Raw genomic sequence first — 22,240 nt, forward strand, 5'->3', positions numbered from 1 at the left:
CATGTCAAGGCGGGGTCCACCGAACACCAGCAGCAGCCAACACAAGGTCAAAGTTTTTGGTTCAGCCTGGCCTTGTCTCCTGTCAGTGGCAAGCAAACCTGCTGAACCAGCTCAGTGGTGCCATACCCCAGATAACATCGAACAAGGACGAAAATGCGACGCCCAGTCCCGACGATGAGTAACTAACTTGGAACTTGGTGCTTGGTGCTTGGAAGCCTGATTCTGTGTGTCTCTGTGGACCTATAATCCATGGCATGTGATTTGCAGTTGACGGCTGCGCTGGTTTTTTGCTCAGAATTGACTTTGCCCATAATCTGGGTCTCGTCAGATCATCTCTCACTCTTGGGGAATGATCTTCGGCGAAAGACGTTCTTGCTGTTATGCACGTCAGCCAGTATTACCTGGCTCACAGTAGCGACGACGACGAGGGATATCGCTCAAGTTGCAATCATGGTTCTCATCTCGATCAATGCTTGTACCTTCCACCCCTTGTTGACCTTCATTCCTTCGTTCCTTGTGAGTCTTCTGATGTGCCTTGTGTTGGCGCTTGTGGTGAGCCTTGTCCTTGATACAATACCCAACCGGTCTCGATGTGCAGTCTTTACCAACGTGGTAACAACATCATCTTCACTGTTGTAGGTGATCATCAGATCCTGCCTTCTCGAACTATAGCACACCGATGTATTCTCCTACCCTCAATAACCAAAGCAGGCATGTCGAGCTGCAACGATAGCGTCCATCTTTCAACCCATGAAGCCCCATCGTCCTGGTCTTGGGATATCAGCCCGGACTATTTTTGTAGCTAGGTCGTACCAGCGTGGGATAGCACCGAGCCCATTTCCCCAATAAGTCCACTCGCGCCAGAAATACAGAACTGCGAGTCCAAGGAGAGTCCTCATGGCGAAGTGCGCGTCGTTTCCCGGTTCGTGCAGCCTGCCAGCGTAGCGGATCCTCAGTCTGTTCATGACGACTGCCAGCAATGGGGCAGTTGTGTTTTGAAGTGGAATGTATTGTGCCAGGGCCAGATGGATCCAGCAGATTGCGTCCACGAAGATCTCGAGTTCTCTCAAGAGGACCAGGTCGCCGTGAAGCGAGTATGCCACGCCGATCACATCTCTTCCTTTCTGCCACTCAACGAATCTGCGCTTCAAGTCCTCTGGAGATATGGCCTCTGTGTCACCGAAACAGAAACGTTCCACTTTGGGCACGCGGTCCTGGACGGCAAACTGATAAGTTCAAATGAGATCTGATGGACTATCAAGTTTGAAGCCATTTTGGATGACGTCTCGGAGATCCCTGGTGTCCAGAATAGCCACTTCCATATGGAACGACGTGGCTCCCTTCGGTCCCCGGGACGTGTTCCTGGCTTTGTCAGTGTCAATACAGATGAGCCTGACGTCTCCCATATTGCTGCCTCGGAGCCGGTATGGCAGCCTGTCTGCTATCTCTTCTTTTTTTGAGCGTGGACTGAGCTGATAGCCGAATACCATGCGAATCAGCTCAATTGCTCTGCGCCTCCTGACCTACCTGAAATCCTGGGGCTTATCGTAAAGCTCTCTTGAATAAGGTATATCCAGTGACCATCCCACCATGTTAACCCATACCTTGAGTCTTTCTTTCGAGGTCATGCTAGGTCGTCTAGCCTTGTACTTGGCGTATTCCTCTTCCAAGTTCGCGATCAGAAACCGTTTATCAAACTCCAGCATGTCCTGCTGTAGGTGCGTTTCCGATGATTCCTGTGCTTGTCTCTCTGGTTCTGGTCCCTTTCATGGTGATTTATCTTTTGAGAATCTCTCGAAAATCTCTTCTAGCTTTCGTGATCTTTCTCTCTGTGAAGCGTAATGGTTATCAACGACCCGTCTTGAAACACGGACCAAGGAGTCGTCTTTATGTATCGGGTCTCTTTCTGGTGTCCACTCTTATTTTGGGACAAACGTGAATCTTGTGGGTTGTGGTGGTTTCGCTTCAGATGACAGCTTTGGTTGTGGTGGTTTTGATGATGGTCTCACTGAATAGGTCCTTATCGTGTAATTCTGAGCTAGCGATAGCATGCTCGGCAAGGCCCGCGGCCTCGCATAACATGAGTATCATGTCCCCGAATGCCGCGTTACTTTCCCACTAAATGTTGATGGGCTGTGATTCGTTGAAGCCCGGGACAAAGACAAGACTGCTTCTGTTGGTGTTGAGTGAGTTTGATGAGAATCCAACAGCTTGGCACGTGACCCCGCATGCAGCCAGCCTGAGACGCAGAGGAAACCAGCTATGCAGTGCTGGCATGAGTTCCATTATTGCCAAATCATTCTTCACAATGATCACAAATGTCTTGAAGCCACACAGAATGTCCGTTGATGTCGCCTCGCGTGGTATCCGTAGATGTATGTCATCGATGCTAAGAAGCATGGTTCAACGGCGGATGATCGGCGATAGCGGATTGTAGTCAATGGCTACAAAAACGTGGTTGATAAGCTTAAACCGAGTCAAACCCAATTGGAAACCACTCACATCAACAAGAGAGGGACATGGCAGCTGTTACAGACTAATAATGATAATCAATGCATTGTGGTTTGCTTGGTACGTAGAAGCACATTACCTAGCTATCAGACCCAACGCGAACTGACTGTTCTTCTCATGAGAAACACCATTCCCCTCAGGCTTATAAGAAGTCTGCTGAAACTCTCTAAACTTTTACAGGTACGCCAGACTTTTTATTAGATATTTATTGGGGAACCCAGACCGAGGTAGAATAAGGGGATCGGACCGACTCCAGATTTTTGCGCGAATGTTGGTGGGAGGTGGGTTGAAATTCTTTACGGTTCCACATTTGAGCTTGCTTGAACCTGGTTGAGAATCACAAGATGGGGGAGCCGGGGTTGTTGATCAAGTGATTTACTGAGTTGAAGAGTGAAGATTTGTTGATCATCTATGGCTACTATCTTGAATGGGAGAATTGTAACCTTCAGCTCTCATTGGCTGGGTATGATGGCGTACCTGTTTACAGGGCCCTCTGCTGCAAAAAAGACTCTAAACCGTCCCCCATGGGCAATTATTCAGCGCCCCAACCCAACCCCCAGTAGTCTATACAAACTATTACCATTGAATATCCACCAAACTCCGTGGCTTATGGCCCAAACAGGAACCCCAAGCACAAAAGTGACGTGATGGTCACCAGGTTTAGCTCTCATCTTCGCCTCTAGCTGACTCTTCTCTGCATCGTCATTGACCAATCGATCTGCCTGCCCCCACAATGTAAGGCAATCAATGTTCATTCCAACTTTGAAATCTCTCTCTCTCCCTCTCTCTTGGATGGATCTGGAGACTGAAACTCTCTCCATCATTAACAACACAAAACTGCAACCATGAAATATCTGGGGAATCGTCAATAACACCCCCGGACATCGAGAGACAGAGAGAAAGAGTCTAACTCTCAGCCATGGTCTCACTCGCTCACGACCTTGGAAAACCGCGTAATTCGACATGAGACTGCACTGGTGGAATTCAACACCATCCACCAGCACGAATTCAAAAATGGGCCCTTCCAGTGAAGCTATCCCCATCCCCACTGATGCACGCCCCATTCCTCTGCCAGAGTTACCAGAGTTCGCGACAGGTTCGCCCAGGAGTAGCGAGCCCGAGCTGGAATCTCTACCAAACGACCTCACCAATTCGCTATGGCTACCGCATTCTCATGCCTCTGATTCAACAACGAGGCGAGTTTATCGCGGCTTCGCGGAAGAGAAAGAAGCTACCTTCTTTTCATGCTGTCGACAGTACCCAAAGGCAGTGGGATGGTCATTATTGCTCTTCCTGACTGTGGTCATGGAGTAGGTCCTAAAATCATATCGTATCAGACTGTATAGCTAAACAAACGTTCGCAGAGCCTATGACAAGTCACTTGTAACTGGTCTCTTTGCTTTTCCTGCATTCAGAGAGAAATATGGAGAGCCAATTCTACCAAAGGGTACGCCAGCTGAAGATCAGATGTACGAGATCTCGCCGTCATGGCAGATGGGGCTGCAGAACGCCGCAATTGCATGTGAAATCATCGGACTTTTGGCACACGGTTACATCACAGATCTCATTGGATACCGAAAGATGATGCTTGCCAGTTTGTTCTGGATGTGCATCGCTGTGTTTCCTGCATTCTTTGCCGACAGTATCGGCGTCCTATTAACATCACAAGCTCTATCTGGTATGTTTATACACCAACATTCATAATACGAAAGTAACTGACCGTATCCTCAGGGCTATCATGGGGTGTCATAGAAATTCTTGCTGCAACTTATTCAGCTGAAGTCGTGCCAAATGCTTTGAGACCGTTTGTTCTCAGCAGCATCAACATGTGCTGGCTGGTTGGACAAGTCATCGGCACCGGGATCCTCCGGTCTCTCGTTCATGAGACCTCCCAATGGTCTTATCGACTTCCTTTTGCGCTTCAATGGGCGTGGGCGATACCGTTGTTGTTCGGCGTGTGGTTCGCGCCCGACAGCCCTTGTAAGAGAACTCACCCTGCTAATAACAACTCATCTAACATGGCAAACAGGGTGGCTTATACGCCATGAACGAACGGATGAGGCGAGAAAATCTCTGACTCGTCTGACTAATAAGAACGGTACCGATATAGAGGATACTATCTCACTAATGAAGCACACCAACAAGATGGAAAAGGACTCCAACTACGGAGGAGCCAGCTATCGAGATCTCTTCAAAGGAGTCAATCGCCGAAGGACAGAGATTTCATGTATCGCCTGGGTCTGCCAAGCATTCAGCGGCTGGTCACTCACATCCTATGCACCTTATTTCTTCGAACAGGCTGGTTTCAGCGCCTCTATATCCTTCAACCTCTCAACCGCATGCTACGGTGTCGGCATCATCGGCGGTATCATTGCCTGGATCCTACTCCCCTTCGTGGGTCGTCGGAAACTATACATATACGGATTGCTCGCTCCCATCTGCTTGTTGACCGCTGGCGGCGTGGTATGGGTGGTGCTGAGCGATCGCACTGGTGCGAACTGGACCTTGGGCGGTTTGATCATCGCCATGACTTTTATTTACGACATGACCATCGGCCCCGTTTGTTACATCGTGGTTGCCGAAATACCTTCTACCCGACTGCGAGTCAAAACCGTCGCTCTCGCACGAGTTACGTATAACCTCTGTTTAATATTCAACAACATCATCATGCCCAAGATGCTCAACCCATCTGCTTGGAACATTGGCGGCGCTTCATGTTTCCTCTATGCAGGAACGAGCTTTTTCTGTCTGATATGGTGTTATATCAGATTACCCGAGACGAGAAACTTGACGTACCTTGAATTGGATATCCTATTTGAGAGAAAAGCACCAACGCCAAAGTTCAAAGAGCTTCAGGATAGGCTTGAGGATAGTGCGTATCTATCCATGACGAGGGCGGAGCGATTGACAAACTGGCATGGTTGGTTAGCATATTCATAATAATGATTTTAATGGTATTCATTTGGCGTTCACCATGGTTCAACTACGTGATTTGTTCAGTCAAGTTATCATGGCGTATTGCATGAGGTTCCCTAGTTTTCAGACACCAAGCACACAATTCCCAAAGCCATTCTTCAACTTTGGAGGCTCCTGATAATGTCTCCATAGCATATGCTGCGGTTATTCGTTGACCCCCTTACTGGGTTTGCTTGCTTAGGACAACCCATTCTAGGGGATTGGACATTTGACGGGGCGAACATATGACACTGCGCATTCAATTTAAATCGCAGACTACAACAAAATTCACGGCATCACCTTATCTTAGCAGGATGTCGAATACAATCTCGTAAGCAATTTCTCTACTGCCCGTCGTGAGTCGACTTGGACCTCATTCGTGTGAGACTCGGTCAGTCCTCTCAAACATGGAACTGCGTAAAGTTGACTTGCTCATATCAGACAACTTATTGTAAATGGCTCTTACTATATTCGAGTCTAATCGTTCGTTAACCACGGCCGTCAGATCCTATTGCACAGGGTCATGGCATGTAATCAGGTATGTGCGCCATGATCTTGGGCACAGATGTCAGGCCTTGATTGCCTGTTATTGATCGCTCTCACGATTTTCAAATTTCTTTGCCCTACCTGTATCAATCACACATTCGTATCTTTCCTTAAGCATATTGACAACATGTAGCGTACATCTATACCGGTGATGATATGATACTAATGTGCCCACTACAGAACGAAAAATCCTTATGGTTTGGGGGGTATTTATGCTCGCCATCATAAGACTCTTTAAGAAAACGAACTATACTGCCAAATTGACTCGATTGTCAACATTTCAAGATTCATTTTGATTCAGTCTTGACGAGTGTAGTCCCGTCAGGTTCTGAAGCACCATCAGAGACAAGGGTCCAAATCTACCCCCTCCGATATCAATATTTATTTATATATTACTTAGGCTGCATGATCATAATCTTCAATTTGAACGCAACTTGCCCAGAGATGTGGGTTGAAAAAAGCCTAAATAGTTCCCCAGCTCAAATTCGATGTTACCGAATGTCGGCATATTTATTGATGAGTGACTTTACTAGGAACTCTTACTAGAACGATGTCGAGGTCTTTCGACAATTCAGCTTCATCAACTTAGACTCTGAGTGTTCGTTTTATGTCAGATCATACGGCAAACACTCGCAATATGCAAGATTTGAATTGATACAAGCCATATCAAGTTCAGCTTATTACTATCCCCAACTCAAAAGAAATGATCCTCAACTTTCTCGTGCTTCTTTGATATCTCTTTAGGTATGAGTGAGTACGACAATCTCGATGTATGTTTCTGCAGACAGACAGCAACTTGGGCTACAAACTGCTGCATGGAGACATGTTTTTGATCTGACCACAGTCTCACATTATAACTTGAGAAACCATTTGTCCCGGAACATGGCTCCTTGGTCCTTTGAAGATAACCCATACAGTCAGCATCAGCAGGTGTCGTCGTAGCTACTGGCTTTCGGTTCACGGTCTTCCATCTCATCTCATCGCCTCGGCACGACCTTGGCCCTTACCATGTAGTAAACATACTCGTTCAAACGAACGAATGATCTGTAAGGTTATTGCTTATACGGATAGTACTGCACCCGCATCAGATCCCATATATTATCATATCAGGACCAAGTGTCAAGCGATGGAACGCACTCACACACTGCGCACAGCGAATATCAATATCATTCACCTGCCTATAACTCCTCTATAGTAAAGAGAGCATAGTCAGGGTATTTCGTATCTTTAGGCACTTATGTGAGGGTGTCTATCGTAGGACCTTTTACCCTTGTAATAGAAAGTCTTGCCTCCTTCTCGTCGTGGCTAGTCCCCCGACTATCATGCCAAGTATCCTGCACAAGAGCACATGCTCGCGGTTTCATATCCAGTATACTCCCTATACTCATAGATTAGTACATATGTCCAGCATAGGCAGGTTAACACTTCAGCCTCTCGTAGTTCTTGGATGAGCTAACCCTGTCCATCGTCATCAGGGCTCATCGGGGCTCACCATGCCCTATCGTGGTCAGCTCGGTGGGCATATCCGAGTGATAAACAGAACCCTCCCCACAGAAAAGCAATCAATACACCGCCTGGTTAAATGGCTTCATATCCTCTGCAGTCACGAGATAGTAAACAACATGTTGTAATGAGCGGTCTAGAACATTTTTCCCTCCTGGGCATAGGAGATTTGTCTCCGTTACACACCCCTTGGGGCCCTGGGGCATGCATTATGGAGCCAGCTAAGCTACTGCACAACAAAGTACAGTGCAGCAAAGAGAACCCTGTTGAAAATCTTGCCGTTTTGGCGTTATTTCCCTTATCGCAAGCGGGGAGTTTGTCCATTTTGCCCGTGGTCAAAACATCGACAATTAAAGCGCTTATGTATATGGAGTAGCCCTGCCCTTTACCAACCCCTGACTAGCGTCTGACTCAATCCATTGTCGCGGCTTTTACCCCCACAACAAGAAGGAAAGGGTCTTCTAGAAGTTCTTTTGTTCTTTGTCCCACATCTGAGGAACTCCTGTCACTGTTGCTGGCATCATCGCTCCAGTTTTGCCCGGATGAGAAGCATAAAGAGAAGGTCCATAACGAAGCACATAGACTGAGGAGTGAAATAAGCTTGACAGCCGAGATTGCCAGCAATGCCTTGTCGTGAGATCCAGTAACCGTTGACCACGCAATCTCAACAATCGGTGACTGAGACAACAGCGCCAACGTGCAGGTAAGTAGTCTGTCCAGCGCAATGTTTTTTTTTTTTGTGAGGTGGTTGGTTGGGCATTCGTGCATTGCCCAGCCCAAATGTCGCTTTGCCGCTTTTGGCGCAGGTAATGAGGTCCACGAATTGAATGATTACACAAGAAGTAATAAAAAAAATTTTAAAAAAAAGTCGGGTTAGAAATAGCCGAAGGGTCCAATGTAAGAGGATATTCGCAATGGGTTGTGGAACACGAAAAATAATAGTAATCTCTTGATCAAAATATGTAAATGTTAACAAATGGATATCCAAGTAAATACACCGCTCAATGTCTTCCTTGACGTGCCATGCCGCTTGCGCCTATGCCTCTCCTCGTCTCGAAGACGATTGCTTGTGAATGTGATATGTATGTACCGGTGACAGTCCTGCGTAAGAAAAAAGATATCATCTCCCAATTCGCCAGACTCAATGCTCTGTTCCTGCGGTCCTAAATGCCAACTCCTCTCAACAAATGCGATGACTCTCTCTCTCTGTCCGAGTCTTCTCCGACCGCGTCCCAAGGTTCTCCATAAGCCCGGCCTTGAGCGGGATTTTGTTCAGTTGCATCCGATCCCGCTTGGGCGGGGGTCAAATGCCGAAAAAGCCTGTTTGAAAAAGAAATATGAGAAATTTTGGTCAATGTACAAGAAAAAATTAGGATCCTGGCAATCCTGTGATTGTGCGCTTTTCTCCACCTCGCGGTGATAAGAAAGGGGAATAAGCAAAATAACGTGTAATAACGGGAAACTCCTGAAAATGCCACTCGCTTTCTAGAATGATGAAGTATTCCCATGTCTAATGGAAATTGTGATTGGTAGTCAGGATGTGGTTGGCCGATGCCCTCATGGTGAAATAACCTTGAGTGCCGAGGCCCAAACTGTTTCGGTTTCGTGTTCGGTGGCCAATCCCCTTGGGTGTTGGTAATTTCGACCCGGTTTTCCCGAGTCAGAACCAGGTTAATCGCTTTGCTCTGGTTCCGTCAAAAGTCGTGTTGCACTTTCTCCGGGGCCTATCGTCGGGTGGTGGGACCATCGCTCGTGGGCATGCTTCTAAAACCCTTCCATTGAGATGGGGGGCAAAAAATTTGCATCATCGTATCCAATGACATGGTTAAACGTCAGATCTCCATAATGAGTCCATGAAGTGGGTCCCAAATCGGCTGCACTTCCGTGGATTGTCCTGCCTGAACCGGCCTCGTTGCAATGCAAAGAAACCATGGCCAGGTACGTGACGTGTTACATGCCGTAAATCGAGAAATTCAAGCCTTTTGATTTGTGGTGTCGATTCTGGGTACGGCACAGCGATGGAAACCTAAGCTGTGATAGGAATCCAGCGAGCCGGGACACCGTTTGCTCCCATATCGTAGGGCTTCGTTGAGGTTTGTCGTGGAGGAAGTGCGAAACGAGCTCGGCCCGGTCGCTGGTCGTCGAGCTTTCCGCGCTTGCGCATCGCCATTTCCATGACAGCGATACGGATGAAGTCGGAGTTCTCACGCATTTCCCGCTGTCGCATGCCTGGGACCGATTGAGTGGGGACCTGCGGCTGTGGCTGCTGAGGGACAGGGGCTGGCTGCGACTGGAGCGATGTTGATGGATAAGAGTTTCGGCTAGAGCCTGGGGCTGTTCGGGAGCGCTGGATTTTGTAGGTTCGCATCTGAATTGATGCAGCAAAAGTTCCGGCAAAAACGGTCTTGGTTGGCGGTTCGATTCTTGCGTTGGTGGTAGGATTGAGATAACGGCGAACTGCTGCGGAAGGCATTTCCTCGGAAACGGGTGGCCGACGCTCATCAGCATAGGGAACATTGGGGTCGATGGTGAGAATAGATCGAGTTAAGTAATCATCCGGAGGGATAGAAGGAAGGTTCAGAACCGAGAACGATCGGGCCGCTGATCGAAGGGCTCGGAGTGAAGCGGTGAGATTTGACTTGAAAACAGACCTCAAGGGCTTAAAGGGCTCCAGGAACTGAGACTTGGGCTGAGCCTCCTCAGGCTGGTTGAGAGTGCTGAAGTCCAGCTCATCGACTTCAACATCATCTCGGGCCAGTGGATGTTCATCAACGGAACCAGGTGGAGAGATAACAGGCTCCAGCGACTTTCGCTTAGGAGTCAAGTTAGTCCTGCGAGAGCATGGACTAGGTGTCCTAGGGCTTCCGAGAGATGAGAGGCACTCGCTAGAGAATGACTCGTCCAGAGATGGAATGGAATCGATGGAATAAGTTCTTGTTGACATACTGGAGCCAAAGTTGCAATCGCTCACACTATCATCATCGTCGGCAACTTCTTGGGGTGGGGATAGAAGCATGTCCAGAGGGCTACCGAATGTCCAGCTCAGTTCCTTTTCTGAAGCGTGCTGACAGTCAATAACCTCCTGCACAGTTAGGGTCTTCTCGGAACGGCGGCGGCGCCTTTGAAGCTGCTTATGTCGAGGAATATCTGTAACGGCCAAGAGTGCAACGAGAGACGGTGAAAGCTTATCCGAAGATCGTGAGTCACTGCTTCGTTTCCTCTGTGACGAGTGACGCTTTTGAGGATGGGCGCCATATCGGTTGTTGGTGGTAGGAATCTTGACTGGACTTGTAGGTGTCGTTGGCCTCGTGGTCAGACTAACTGTTGTTTTTGGTGGGCTCGAAGGGGTAAGACTTGAGGTCTCCCGCCAATCCTTGCGTTTAACCATTGTTGCATTGGAGTTCGGTTGAGCTGGAGATATGGTGACTGTAATGTGCTTGTTGCTATCGTCATACTTTGGCGACCAGCGCGGAAGTGAGAATGTAGTCGACTTGGAGGTCGCTGCCGTTAAAGCCGCCAATTTGGAGTGGTATGTTGGTGATGGCTGATATGGATAATGTACACTGTTTGTTGGTGTTGATATTTGGTGATGAGGAGAGGAAGTATCTAAGAGAAGAGAAGAAGATAAAGGTGAGGGTGAGGAGGAGAATAAACGTGTGGGAATGGGAGTGAAGCCTGGAGATAAAGAGGGAGTCGGAATAGACAAAGTATTATGATGACTAGCACCGGTAGTACAAGGGGAAGGAGGGCGCTGATGCTGGCTCTCCCTCTCACGCTGCGCCAGCATGAAAGAGCGTGGAGTCATCATCCTGCCTGTTTGTATTGGCCACCCCCCAGTCCGAATTCCGGGATCCAAGACAGGGCAAGTGCGACACGACAGGGTGAGACTTGGGGTCGGTACCTTTGATCCTGCCTTCGGGGCTAAGAGCCAGGGGGGGTTTGGTGTGTTGGCAGGAGTGGACAGTGGCAGGCGGGCAGGCGCTGCAATCAATCTGGCAACAGCGGAGCGGAGTGGGTCTTGTCGGTTGTGGGGGGAGGAAAGAAAACTCAGGAACTTGTTCCTAGGTGACAAAAATACTTAGGTAACTTAGCATAAGCCTAGGATACCTTCTGATAGCTTTATTTTGACACCCTTGGTCAAGATCTGATGTTTTCTTGCTCGTCCAGGGCTCTCTAGGGGTTTTGGCAGGAGCCAGAAGGTCCTCACCTCGTCAGAATGCCCTGTGGGCCTTGCTGCAGCGGCAGTCAACTCCCACGCCTCAGCTTTTTGCGGACGGAACAGATTTGAAAGGTTTCCCGAACTTCTTTTTTTGTCTGCTGGGCCCTGGATTGCTTTGTCGCAGGTCTCACCTCACTTATTTTTCTTTCTTTTTCTCCAATTGAGGCCCTCCCTCGTTTGTCGATCAGTCCCCTGATCTTGATTGATTGTTTAATGATGTTTCCTCCCTAAAGGACCCTTTTTCTCGGAACAAGCTGTGTAACCCTGCCTAGGCTCAACAAGCTTCAATTCCAGGCCCAGCCAGTGCCGGATATGAGATCCGCACCGCGAAACCGGAGCGCCAGAAGTGAAGCAAAGCAAGGTAAGGCAAGGAAGACCAGTCCGGGGATGACCGCGTGTCCGTCTTGTCCCCAGCGAACTGTGTACACGGTAACGAGCAGTTTCAGTAACGTAAAAACGAAGCTCAGGATTGGTTCGTCGATCAAGGGTGACGCTTGCGAATTCGTTAGAGCCCTAGAGCTCAGGTGAAGAACGAATCACGTCTTTGCTGGCCAAGTGGCTCTCGAATCGAAGTTTGTTGAAAGAACGAGCCGTTTGGATTACGCTACCGCGGGCAACGGGTCGTGTCGTGCCTTGCAGCGCTGAAAGCGTTTTGTTGCTGTCGTGTAATGCTCGTGTGTCTTCATCCAGATGCTGCAGGGGTCTGTTATTGGCAAATCAGATTAGACAAGGTTGCTGATCTTATGGCCGCGGAGAAGCTTGTTTGCTGTCCATATCGGCTTCCAATATTGTTTCAATAACACAGAACTGTCGCCCAGGCACAAGAAACACAAAGCTGTTGTTCGCAAAAGATATGATCCTTCTCGTCCTCTGGTGAGCGACAACAATGAAAGTATTTATTCAACACCGATGTATGGCCACGAGGCCGCGGGAGGGGGACCTTAAGCAGGGCAGCGTGCCAAGCAATTGTCTGAGATTGAGCTCGACAGTCCAAAAGCCAAACCACAAATATCGGTCAAACTGGCGAGTCACAAGGAAGCTTGTGTTTCGGGGTCCAAGGTCCGCTCGACGCGCCAGCGAAGAGCACAGCCCGTGTAGCAGTCAGTAACCGTGTCAAAGCCTCGCTCACGCTTCTATCGGCCACACGGAAGGAAAATGGGTGAGAATTGGTCAGGCTGGTTGTCCAGTCGAGCAATATCGCATGCAAGGATCTCAAAGGGATATGATGAGCTGCACAATTTATCAATGTGACAGTGGACTGACCAGACCTTTTGAAAGGACAGGACAAATAGAGAGGAGCCAGCTGGCGCAACAGATAACGAGCCGTTTGGATGTGTTCCACTCAGAACCCAGCAACTTCAACCGCCTATGATATGATAGATACGTGCCAGTATCTGGAGCACAACTGATGGGCGAGATACGAAGACTATTTGAATCTAGCTGCCTACGATTCCTACTAAAGGTGGCAGGTACTTGATGATTCCTAGTGCAAGTTGGGGGTCACGTTTGGACCCTTATCGCGTGCCCGAGCTGATAAGACACCTCACCGAGCATCCAGCCACCAGTGAGAACTGCGATAGCAATTTATCATGCTCTGTCCGATCGGAACGGTCGGTGTTGCAGACGGAACGCAATAATGTCTATATGATTTCAATCTGATCATCGTCACGACTTCTGATGCTACAACTCACTCGTCCGGCACTTGGAGAGCCCTTAACGTGGCGATCCACGAGTCAGTGGAGAGAGAGGGCCGAACCGGAGGTCTTTCGTCGGCTACTCCGGGCCTCGCCCGAAACACCACCGGAGCCTCGGGGCGGGAATCTCTTATCTATACTTTCCCATTCCTTGTGTTCCCGCGTGATTTCCATCCGCGTCGGGCGGTTACATTATCAGTCAATGTTATAACCACCTCCCGGAACCAGCCATTCCTGATACTTTTCGCTTGTCGCATTGTTGTGAGCACGTGTGCAAAATGGCATTCTTATGGTTGACTTTTTGTGGGATGAACATCACGCTGTACAAGAAACAAAAGTCAGGGGGCCTCACAGCCCTCCTGCTGTCATGGTCTGCAGGGTCTTGGATGCACGAATGACGACCATTTGTGCAAGACATTGATTCGCTTTCTTGAGTGACGCCATGCCTTTGGTGCTGATGGGTCAGCTCTCCCCTTTTGAGTCTGGCCAGTCTACTCCCTGCGATTGAATTCCAGTGTTCTGCAGATGGTGGTGGGAGGGTGAAGATTAGTGGTGACGCACAGTAACATAAACACAACCCCAACCCTTCTCTGAAGCTCAGTGCTCAACCAGAGAAGAGTCCATTGTTGATCGCCAGGTGTTCATTCCTACAGGGCAGAGAGCACCGCACTCCTGTTTTTCGCACCGCTGATCGGAGTCCTCTCCGTGCGCGTTCTTGGTATAATCAGTGTTCCGAAAATTGTTTATCTTTTTTTCCTTGGTCTTCGCTCCCGTTTCTCTGGCCTTGATCGCCGTGACATCACTGGCAACCTCTTCTCAATCTTGGCCAAACCGAGTCACGAGAACAGGATTGAGCTGTCACAGCTGAAGTGGTTCTCGACTCGTTTTGGTCATGGGCCGACACTCTAGTACCCCCCCTCCCAGAGCTTCCCTCGTGCTCTCAGTCCCATCTCAGTTCGCTGGGTGTCATTCTTATCGCTGTCTCCCTATTCGTGCTTGGATTTTGACCCTGCGCCCCCATCATCCACTGGCTTGCCAAAAACGCGGGGTCTGTTCCCCCACACTCTGCAAGGTCTGGGAGACAAATTGTTACTGTTGGTAATTTTGTTCATTCGAATGTGAATCTGGGGTTGCGCTGACTTGTTATCTATCTTTGTTGGTCATCTTTGCTGTGCTGCAGAGTTGTGGGGTATTGCATGTTCGTGTGCCAGCTACTGCGGCAGTCCTGTCTGGCAATCTAGAAGTTAATTATTGATGATGCTCAGATCGAGATTTCAGCCATGAAACTCAAACTGCTGAGCTTCTTCGCATTTGCTCCTGGATAGGCCATTCAGCCCAGGGTGCCGTGTTGAGGCTGGCCTGTCTTACTGTGTTATTCAAAGCTCACGTATTGGTCTACGCAACTCGTGAGCAGCCTAAACTCACCAGACTAAAATCTAAATAGATCGCTCGGGTGCCTAGCTAAGGCTCCCGCGAAGCCCATGATTTTTACACGGCCGTTGTCAGTTTTCGTCACGGGACCAGTTACGAGATGACCCTTTAGCGACCTGTCAGGTTTGGGATTGGGCTGTGCAGCGTCCGCCGCTCCTCTCTTCGCTCTGGCCTTTCCTCTAATGTCCTCTCATGCCCTCTCCTGTCCTGCCGGTGATCTGCAGTCCGCTCACTGGCTAATGCCCGCCAGCTTCCGTGCCTCACCCCAGGGCCCAACCTGCGATATTCCGCGCCAGATCGCCAATAATTTTGGTGTTTATTTCGGCAAACGAATACGTACTTTCACTAGTTTGCTGGGCTACCGCTTGCAGTTCGGCGTGCATTTAGTGTGCTGCCCAGTCCACTGTTAGCCGCTGCTTCATGACGATGGCCAAGCGACATCACTCAGAAGACAAAAGAGAAAAGAAGAACGAGATTGAGTCACTTGATCGGGCCTCATCTGCGATCGAGGTGCATAAGACATCGAGTGCTAAAAACAAAAGTGCCATTAAAAGGAAATTCTAATCTCTATGGGACAGTCAAACAGCACCAAGATAACACCCGAGACATCCTTATCAGCACGTTTCGATCAACATTAAGGTCGACATCAAATCATGGATGCATTGGATGTGAGGCCCGTTATTATTGACCTATGATGCTTCACTCAGATTGGCCTGGTGAGTGCGCTCCCAACGATCTAGGGTGTCTCGTCTGAGGGAGCAAATGAATTCAACACCAAGATTCGAGGTGTCGTACAAACTACAGTATTCACACCCACGGTTACAAGAGATTTGAATCATTGATACAACATTTCATTGGCTTGGTGACACCAGTAAGAATCAACGTCATGTGACAAACTCGAACACCAGCTCGAGCGTTGCAAAATAATTCTTTGCGCGTTACCTCAAAAGATCCAAGCTATCCCGTTCCTCTCTCACGATCGTTCATACTGTACAGGGTAATTGGCATCGAGTCCGATCCATACATAAAGGCGTGTGACTTTGCCGAACTCCGTCATCGTGCGGGTATAACATCATCGACAGGTCCATTGTACGCTATTACTTAAATTTTACGAATTTATTGGAGTCGGCATATTTTTGTAGGGATGCAATGATCATAGCAATGAATGATTGAGTCTTGTGTTTTGAAACCAGCGACGTTGTTTGTCGCACAGAGTTGAAAGCTATTCTATCTATAGAGGACGCGAGACAACTGCCGTAGCAAAAGCGAGATCTCATTGATATCCGTATCACTGCAGGGTAAGTCATATTTTCCGCATCGTCCAATCTTTCATCCATTAATCTGATCGAGCTGTAACTTGGTTCTTATAGCCAGTCTCGAAAGAGATGTATGGCAATTTTCTTGAGTTTAGCAAACTGACTTTGTCCGAGGTCCAATTACAGAGGCGTTGTTAATATAGATCAACACTAGATCCGTTTCATGGTTCAGTGTTATGGCTATGAATCTGCCCTGTCAGGAGTGATACCCAAAACAAGCATCTGGTCCAACTTTCTCCGACGATTCTGAAAATACACCTGATTACTAACTATGGCTCTACTTTAGGAACTCAAACAAATTACAAGCAAGAACAACTGATTCAATCGTCTAGTTGTTTTCACTGGTGGCTCGGCAACTGATGCTAAAAACTCTTATTCAAGCAATTCGTTACGTACGAAGCTTAGTACTATGAACCCAGACGCTATCCAAATTGAATATCCATTAGAGAAACCAGCTGATGGGTTTATAGAGCTTCTTGAATCTGTAGGGCTTCCAATCTCTCCAAGAGGGGTTGGAGTCGCCTGTGATTCTATGACACGACCGCAGGATATCGCAAGGTCAAAGACATCACCAACAACACCACAGACATTTCTAACGGTCCATTCAGTGGGAAGAAGGTTCAAGGCTTGCCATATCCTTTGATATAGGACTAACAAACCCATATCAGTTTTGTTGTGACTTACTTGGCGTCAACTTGTGTGCTCTTGTTGTTCTGCTCTTCACGCCTCTCAACACCACGATATTTCACATACGACCATACCTATCAGAGAACTCGGGATCCCGTCCGCTCTCCCATAGATAAGCTGATAAGGGGCGGATTAGTAGTTGGGTCGGTGACGACCAGCGAATCCCCGCTGTTGTATGTTTTTTTGATCTTTTTGCTCCTATTCAAGAAGCCTGGTCGCATCTTGGAAGATAGGAGAGGCCCGGTCGTCTTTCGGGTGCAGACGAGGCGGCGTAAAGTTGAGAGTTGCTTGCAAGAACAGTTCAGACGAGAGTGTCAGAGGTAATTTTCACCCTAGGTACTAGAACGTTGAAGTGGGCATCTGAGTGGGAACGTTGTGGGTTCTTTGTGAACAACACCCGGCATGTTTATTATGTAGCATATGTGACGGACATCGAGTCATAGATGCCAGGAAAGTAAATATTGTTTCATGGAGACAAGAAGAGCTAACACTAGGTCGCGCGTTTACCACAAAGTTCATAGGCAGTTAGAAACGGAGTAGAGAATCCATCAGGGGCACGGCAATATGGCACTAGTTGCCATAATTCAGGCCAAGATATCTCTAAATGTGAACGGAGTACAACAGGCTTATCTAATAAGAAAGAGTTTAATGTCCCTTTGTTAAAGAGAAAGTGCTGAGCTCCATTATATAGCTTCTAACCTACCCGACCGTATCGAATCTTGGAACAAAAGCACGTTCATACTCAGTGTCACATGGTCCAAAGTCTCCTGGAACAACTTTGAATGGGTATCCTTCGACTCTAAAAACCTCCAGAGACCCCGAAGCAATGTTCTTGAGTGCAACCAACGACCTAGATGGCCAATCAGGAGTCCTGTCAAAAACAACAGCTAGAACCCTGAGATTCCCGAAGTATTTGAGACAATCCATAGTATCCCTGGCTTCTGGAACCGAGAGCCTCCACGCTTCTTCACCTCCCAAACACACCTCAGACTGGGTGTCTAGCTCTTTTGGTCCCGGAGTAACCCACCTTCCCTTGACCCATTCTCTTGGAGCAAGAAGAGGATCAACATCAGTTTTGGAAGATGCTGTTCTTTTCCCCAGGTAAAGCTCCTTCAGATGAGTACCTTTGAACTCAAAGAATCTGGTCCACCGGCTGAAGCCCTCAATACCTATACCATCGAGGACCAGTACTTCTAGATTTTCGTGCGGTTGACTGGAAAGAAAGTTCTCCATGTCGCACAAAGTCCCACTACCAAAGTGAAGACCTCGTAAGCAACCCAAGAAGGGTTGTGGTCTAGACCGAGCTTGCGCGAAAGATGCTCTCAAATCTCGCGCTTCTTCCCAGTTTGTAATGAGGTCTCCATCAAGCTGTTGGAACGAAAGCGTCTCTAGCTCCGTCACCATATGCAGAAGGGCCAAGAGGGCAAACTCTGTACAGTCATCGTATATGAACCCCTCCCAGCACGTCCAAGGGATATCTTTTCCATTCCACCAAGGAGGACGCAAACCTTCTGCATTGAGGGTGTCTTGGAGTAGTGCGGCATCGTGTGAATGGTTCAGTAGCCAATGCTCTAAAGCCTTATCCCGCTCTGTTTCGGAGTGAAGCTCCGTGCAGCACCTTATGTGACGGATAGACGGTCCGACTTGTGGATGTTTGACAATATTGGCCAGAGCGGCGACTATGTCGGTAGCATTCCCCAGGATTAGACAGGTGTAGAGGAGGTGTCGACTATGATTGTAGACAGTCCTGCATGAAAGGACTAGGTTTAATAGGTCACGGTGGTGTTCTTGCGCCTTTATTGCCTCTTCTTGATTCGTGGGTTGGATGAATGGGGATGCATTTCTGAGGTGCTGAGCCGCATGCTCGGCAATAAGTCCCATGACCTCCAGCGGTAAACGCATGGTAGCTGAGTTACCGATCGATTGGATTTTGATACGGTATCTGACAAGCTTAAGGACGAATTTATAGGCAGGGTTCTGGTGGCGATGGTGATGTTGTCTGTTTGGTGTTTCAATTCAGTGGTTGTCTGCAAGTCATTCTGATATCACGTGCTCCTAATGATGGTAATTATCTAGACTTCAATATCTCCACCGACAAGTGATGATGATAATGATGACAATTTACAACTAAATTCCTGAATTATTCTCGTCTAGCCAGATGTGAGCCAATGGCTGTCAATTCGGTCTCGGAGTAAAAATAAGGTATGATGCTTAATTGGGATGATGATTGAAGCTCCGAGCTTTCACTCCCCAATTGGGGAATTTACCCTGGCTTTTGTTTAGATCATGAGAGTCCCCAAAGTTAGAGTATTGAGAAACATTTGTTTGAATGGTGGAAATACTCGGGGGTGTTTCATCTACATGCTACCGGCCCTTGTTGGTTAGTTTCTACTCAACGTCGTCCTCATCGCTATATAAGACGGCAGTCTTTCACGATAGGACATGATCGTCAAACTTCTAAACTTCATAACTCGGATCATTCTTTCATATACCATTGTAGCCCTTCATTTAAGCTTATAGCTCTTCCATATACCCTTAAGGCTCTTTGCCCTACCCTTATAGCTTGAAAGACATTCAGCATGCACTTCCTATACTCTCTTCTCGCCACTGCCGGCCTGGCTGCTGCCCACGGATATGTCGAGACAGGCACTATTAACGGGCAGACATACCAATTCTACAACCCTAACACTGATCCTTACATGAACCCTGCTCCCAAGCGTATCTCCCGACCGATTCCAGGCAACGGACCTGTTGAGGATGTCACCTCCATCGATATGCAGTGCAACGGCTACACTGCTGGCGGTAAGCCGGGAAGCTCACCTGCCGCTCTTCATGCCGACGCTACGGCTGGGTCAACTGTCAACCTGAAGTGGACTCTCTGGCCTGAGTCTCACGTTGGACCCGTCATCACATATATGGCTCGTTGCCCCGATTCAGGTTGTGATACTTGGGAGCCTGGTACCCAGAAGGTCTGGTTCAAGATTCAGGAGGGCGGGCGTGATGGAACCAGCAACAACTGGGCTAGCGTAAGTATAAGTCCTTATTATACGAGGCTATAAGATTGCTGACGCTGTCAAACCAGAGCCCCTTGATGAAGTCTGGTAACTCGGGTGTCAACTACACCATTCCTCAGTGCATCAAGCCTGGTTATTACCTTGTCCGCCATGAACTCATTGCTCTTCACGCCGCCACAGGGTATCCCGGAGCCCAGTTCTACCCTGGCTGCCATCAGCTCAAGGTCTCCGGCTCCGGTAGCACAACTCCTTCAAACCTTGTTGCTTTCCCCGGAGCGTATGCCAGCACCGACCCCGGTGTTACCTACAACCCTTACCAGGGTGAGTGCTTTTCCGTCTGAGCTGAAGTTTAAGCCGTGCTAATAGAGACAACAGCCACCACCTACAAGATCCCTGGCCCTGCTGTGTTCAAGTGCTAAATGCAATATTGGCTTGTACTGAGCATCGAGTTCTTCCCACAAGTTGGGCTTCTCATTACGACTGCGAGTCAGTCAAGGATACGCATTTACTATTTGGTAGCACCGAGGTCAAGAACAATGTAGTTGTATACGTCAAATCGTAGTAAATACATATGGCATTGGCGCTAGATAATACACTTCCATCAGAAGACAGAACCATGGCAAAGTCCAACAATGAAAAGAAAAGACCCAAGTGACCAGCTGTGAGCCAAAATCATTTGGCATTGCCATTGGGTGGCGTTCTCGTACCGGAAGAACTGAACGTTGCTGCCCTCTTGACTACCTGCACAACCTCTCCCGTAGGAGACTCAGTATGAACCCACCAGTGCCAGATGATAGCTAAGAGAACCACAAAGACGGTAAGAGGAATAGAAATCCACAACGTAGTCCAGAATAATGGTGTAAGCCTAACGTCCCAGCTTCTACCGTCCTTCAGAATCTCAGACGTAAACAGCTGAGAGCCAACGACAGTAGCAACACCAGTCGTTGGCAGGAAGATCATGGTAATAGCTGCAATGACCTTCATGGAATTGGAGTCCTGAATCATCACCATTGAGTCTTGCTGAGTGACCAGATTGAACGATAGCGTGATGGCGTTGTCGATACGCTTTTGAAGACTGTTGAGGCGGAGTTGACTAGACATAAATAGCGAGCGCCGATATTGAAGAGTTTCACGCAACTGTTTGATAATCGGTTCTCGAAGAGTTGTCTGCTCTAAATGTTGATGATTGCCTACATTGTGGAGAGTTGCGTCAACAAGCATGATGCATGAGTCAATTGCCTCTGCAATGTGGATGATATGCTTGGCGCAATTGTGCATTGCAGAAAATGGGACCTTGGAGCTCATCTTGCGGATATTCTTGGAGTTGGCATACTCAAGAATTAACTACACCCATCAGTCAGTTGGGAATGCCATTGGAGTTTGGTGACTTACATGTTCCAAAGGACCAAAAACAGTGTTCATCTTCCAAACAGTGTTGTCAACTTCAAAGTACAGAGCTTCAAACACAAGATCAAACAGAATATACGGATCAGTCGCAACATGCTGCCATGCCTTGGCAGCGACGAACTCATTAATTCTCTCCCTCACCTTCTGCATGACTCCAAAGCAAACAAGTGTAACACAGCCATGGTTATCAACTCTCAAAAAGAAGCCTGCGCGATGCCAACTATAGTCGGCCTGCGGGAGGGTAGAGATGTGATAACCCATTGTAGCAGCACGGTTGTCAATCTCAGGCGCATTTCCGGGAGTTTGCTTGATGTCGATGTTCTTGCAGAGGAAGTGAAACCACGAGCTGGAGCCATGGGCGTCAGTGGAGCGCCCGAAGCTGTGACTGACAGATTGGAGACGTTCTTTGGTGAAGTCGCTGGGAACGTTGAGGATGTTGAAGAGCTCGACGAACTGGGAGAGGGCATCTCGACGGGGAAGATCAAGAGGCGCAAATCTGGGGCTGTAAGTTTATGTATTTCCAGGTGATGCAAAACAAACGGCATCAATTTGTTTTGTTATGAGACACACTTACACAATCCTCAAGCTTGCCCGCTGCCGCAGACAACGGGCGTTAGGCTCCAGGTACCAACGGCCTTCTGGATGATCTAGAAATTATCAGCGAGAGATCCCAAGGGAAAAATCCAAGTCACTTACCGTGGGTTACTTCCCAGATGTTCAGCATCCATTGTGGAAAAGCGACTGCAAGCGGCGTTTGAGTCGCCTCTTGAGCAAAGGCATCATAAGGATTAGATCTCTGAGTCCAGGACATGGTGAATTCGTTGTAAGTTACGGCCCGGTATCACTTTGGCCAAGGAAATGGACTGTTGCTTTGCTTGTCTTATGATGGAGAAATCCTCCCCAGAGTCTTAGTCTCTCACACTTGGGGGCCTCAATTGTATTCCCTGCTCGTCCTAA

At 48.3% G+C, this 22,240-nt stretch overlaps 5 protein-coding genes across 5 annotated transcripts; 3 read left to right on the top strand and 2 right to left on the bottom strand.

The window, feature by feature from the left end:
• Positions 1–450: 450 nt before the first annotated feature.
• On the top strand, positions 451–1,250 carry J7337_005276 (uncharacterized protein; the record flags this gene model as incomplete). Its single annotated transcript, XM_044822958.1, has 2 exons — positions 451–516; positions 873–1,250. The coding sequence occupies 2 exons, from the start codon at positions 451–453 to the stop codon at positions 1,248–1,250; spliced, it is 444 nt and encodes a 147-aa protein (XP_044681449.1).
• A 2,275-nt stretch (positions 1,251–3,525) lies between these two features.
• J7337_005277 (uncharacterized protein) lies at positions 3,526–5,451 on the top strand (the record flags this gene model as incomplete). The annotated part of the gene is made up of 4 exons (XM_044822959.1): positions 3,526–3,821; positions 3,876–4,189; positions 4,243–4,491; positions 4,541–5,451. The coding sequence occupies 4 exons, from the start codon at positions 3,526–3,528 to the stop codon at positions 5,449–5,451; spliced, it is 1,770 nt and encodes a 589-aa protein (XP_044681450.1).
• A 4,090-nt stretch (positions 5,452–9,541) lies between these two features.
• On the bottom strand, positions 9,542–10,903 carry J7337_005278 (uncharacterized protein; the record flags this gene model as incomplete). The annotated part of the gene is made up of 1 exon (XM_044822960.1): positions 9,542–10,903. One exon carries the CDS (start codon positions 10,901–10,903, stop codon positions 9,542–9,544), a length of 1,362 nt encoding a protein of 453 aa, XP_044681451.1.
• An 8,538-nt stretch (positions 10,904–19,441) lies between these two features.
• Positions 19,442–20,295, top strand: J7337_005279 (uncharacterized protein; the record flags this gene model as incomplete). Its single annotated transcript, XM_044822961.1, has 3 exons — positions 19,442–19,888; positions 19,945–20,197; positions 20,252–20,295. The coding sequence occupies 3 exons, from the start codon at positions 19,442–19,444 to the stop codon at positions 20,293–20,295; spliced, it is 744 nt and encodes a 247-aa protein (XP_044681452.1).
• Positions 20,296–20,548: 253 nt separating this feature from the next.
• J7337_005280 (uncharacterized protein) lies at positions 20,549–22,094 on the bottom strand (the record flags this gene model as incomplete). The annotated part of the gene is made up of 4 exons (XM_044822962.1): positions 20,549–21,220; positions 21,269–21,779; positions 21,858–21,930; positions 21,980–22,094. 4 exons carry the CDS (start codon positions 22,092–22,094, stop codon positions 20,549–20,551), a joined length of 1,371 nt encoding a protein of 456 aa, XP_044681453.1.
• Between the last annotated feature and the right edge of the window lie 146 nt (positions 22,095–22,240).

This window comes from Fusarium musae, chromosome 4 (assembly GCF_019915245.1).
Source record: "Fusarium musae strain F31 chromosome 4, whole genome shotgun sequence".
Taxonomy (NCBI): Eukaryota; Fungi; Ascomycota; class Sordariomycetes; order Hypocreales; family Nectriaceae; genus Fusarium; species Fusarium musae.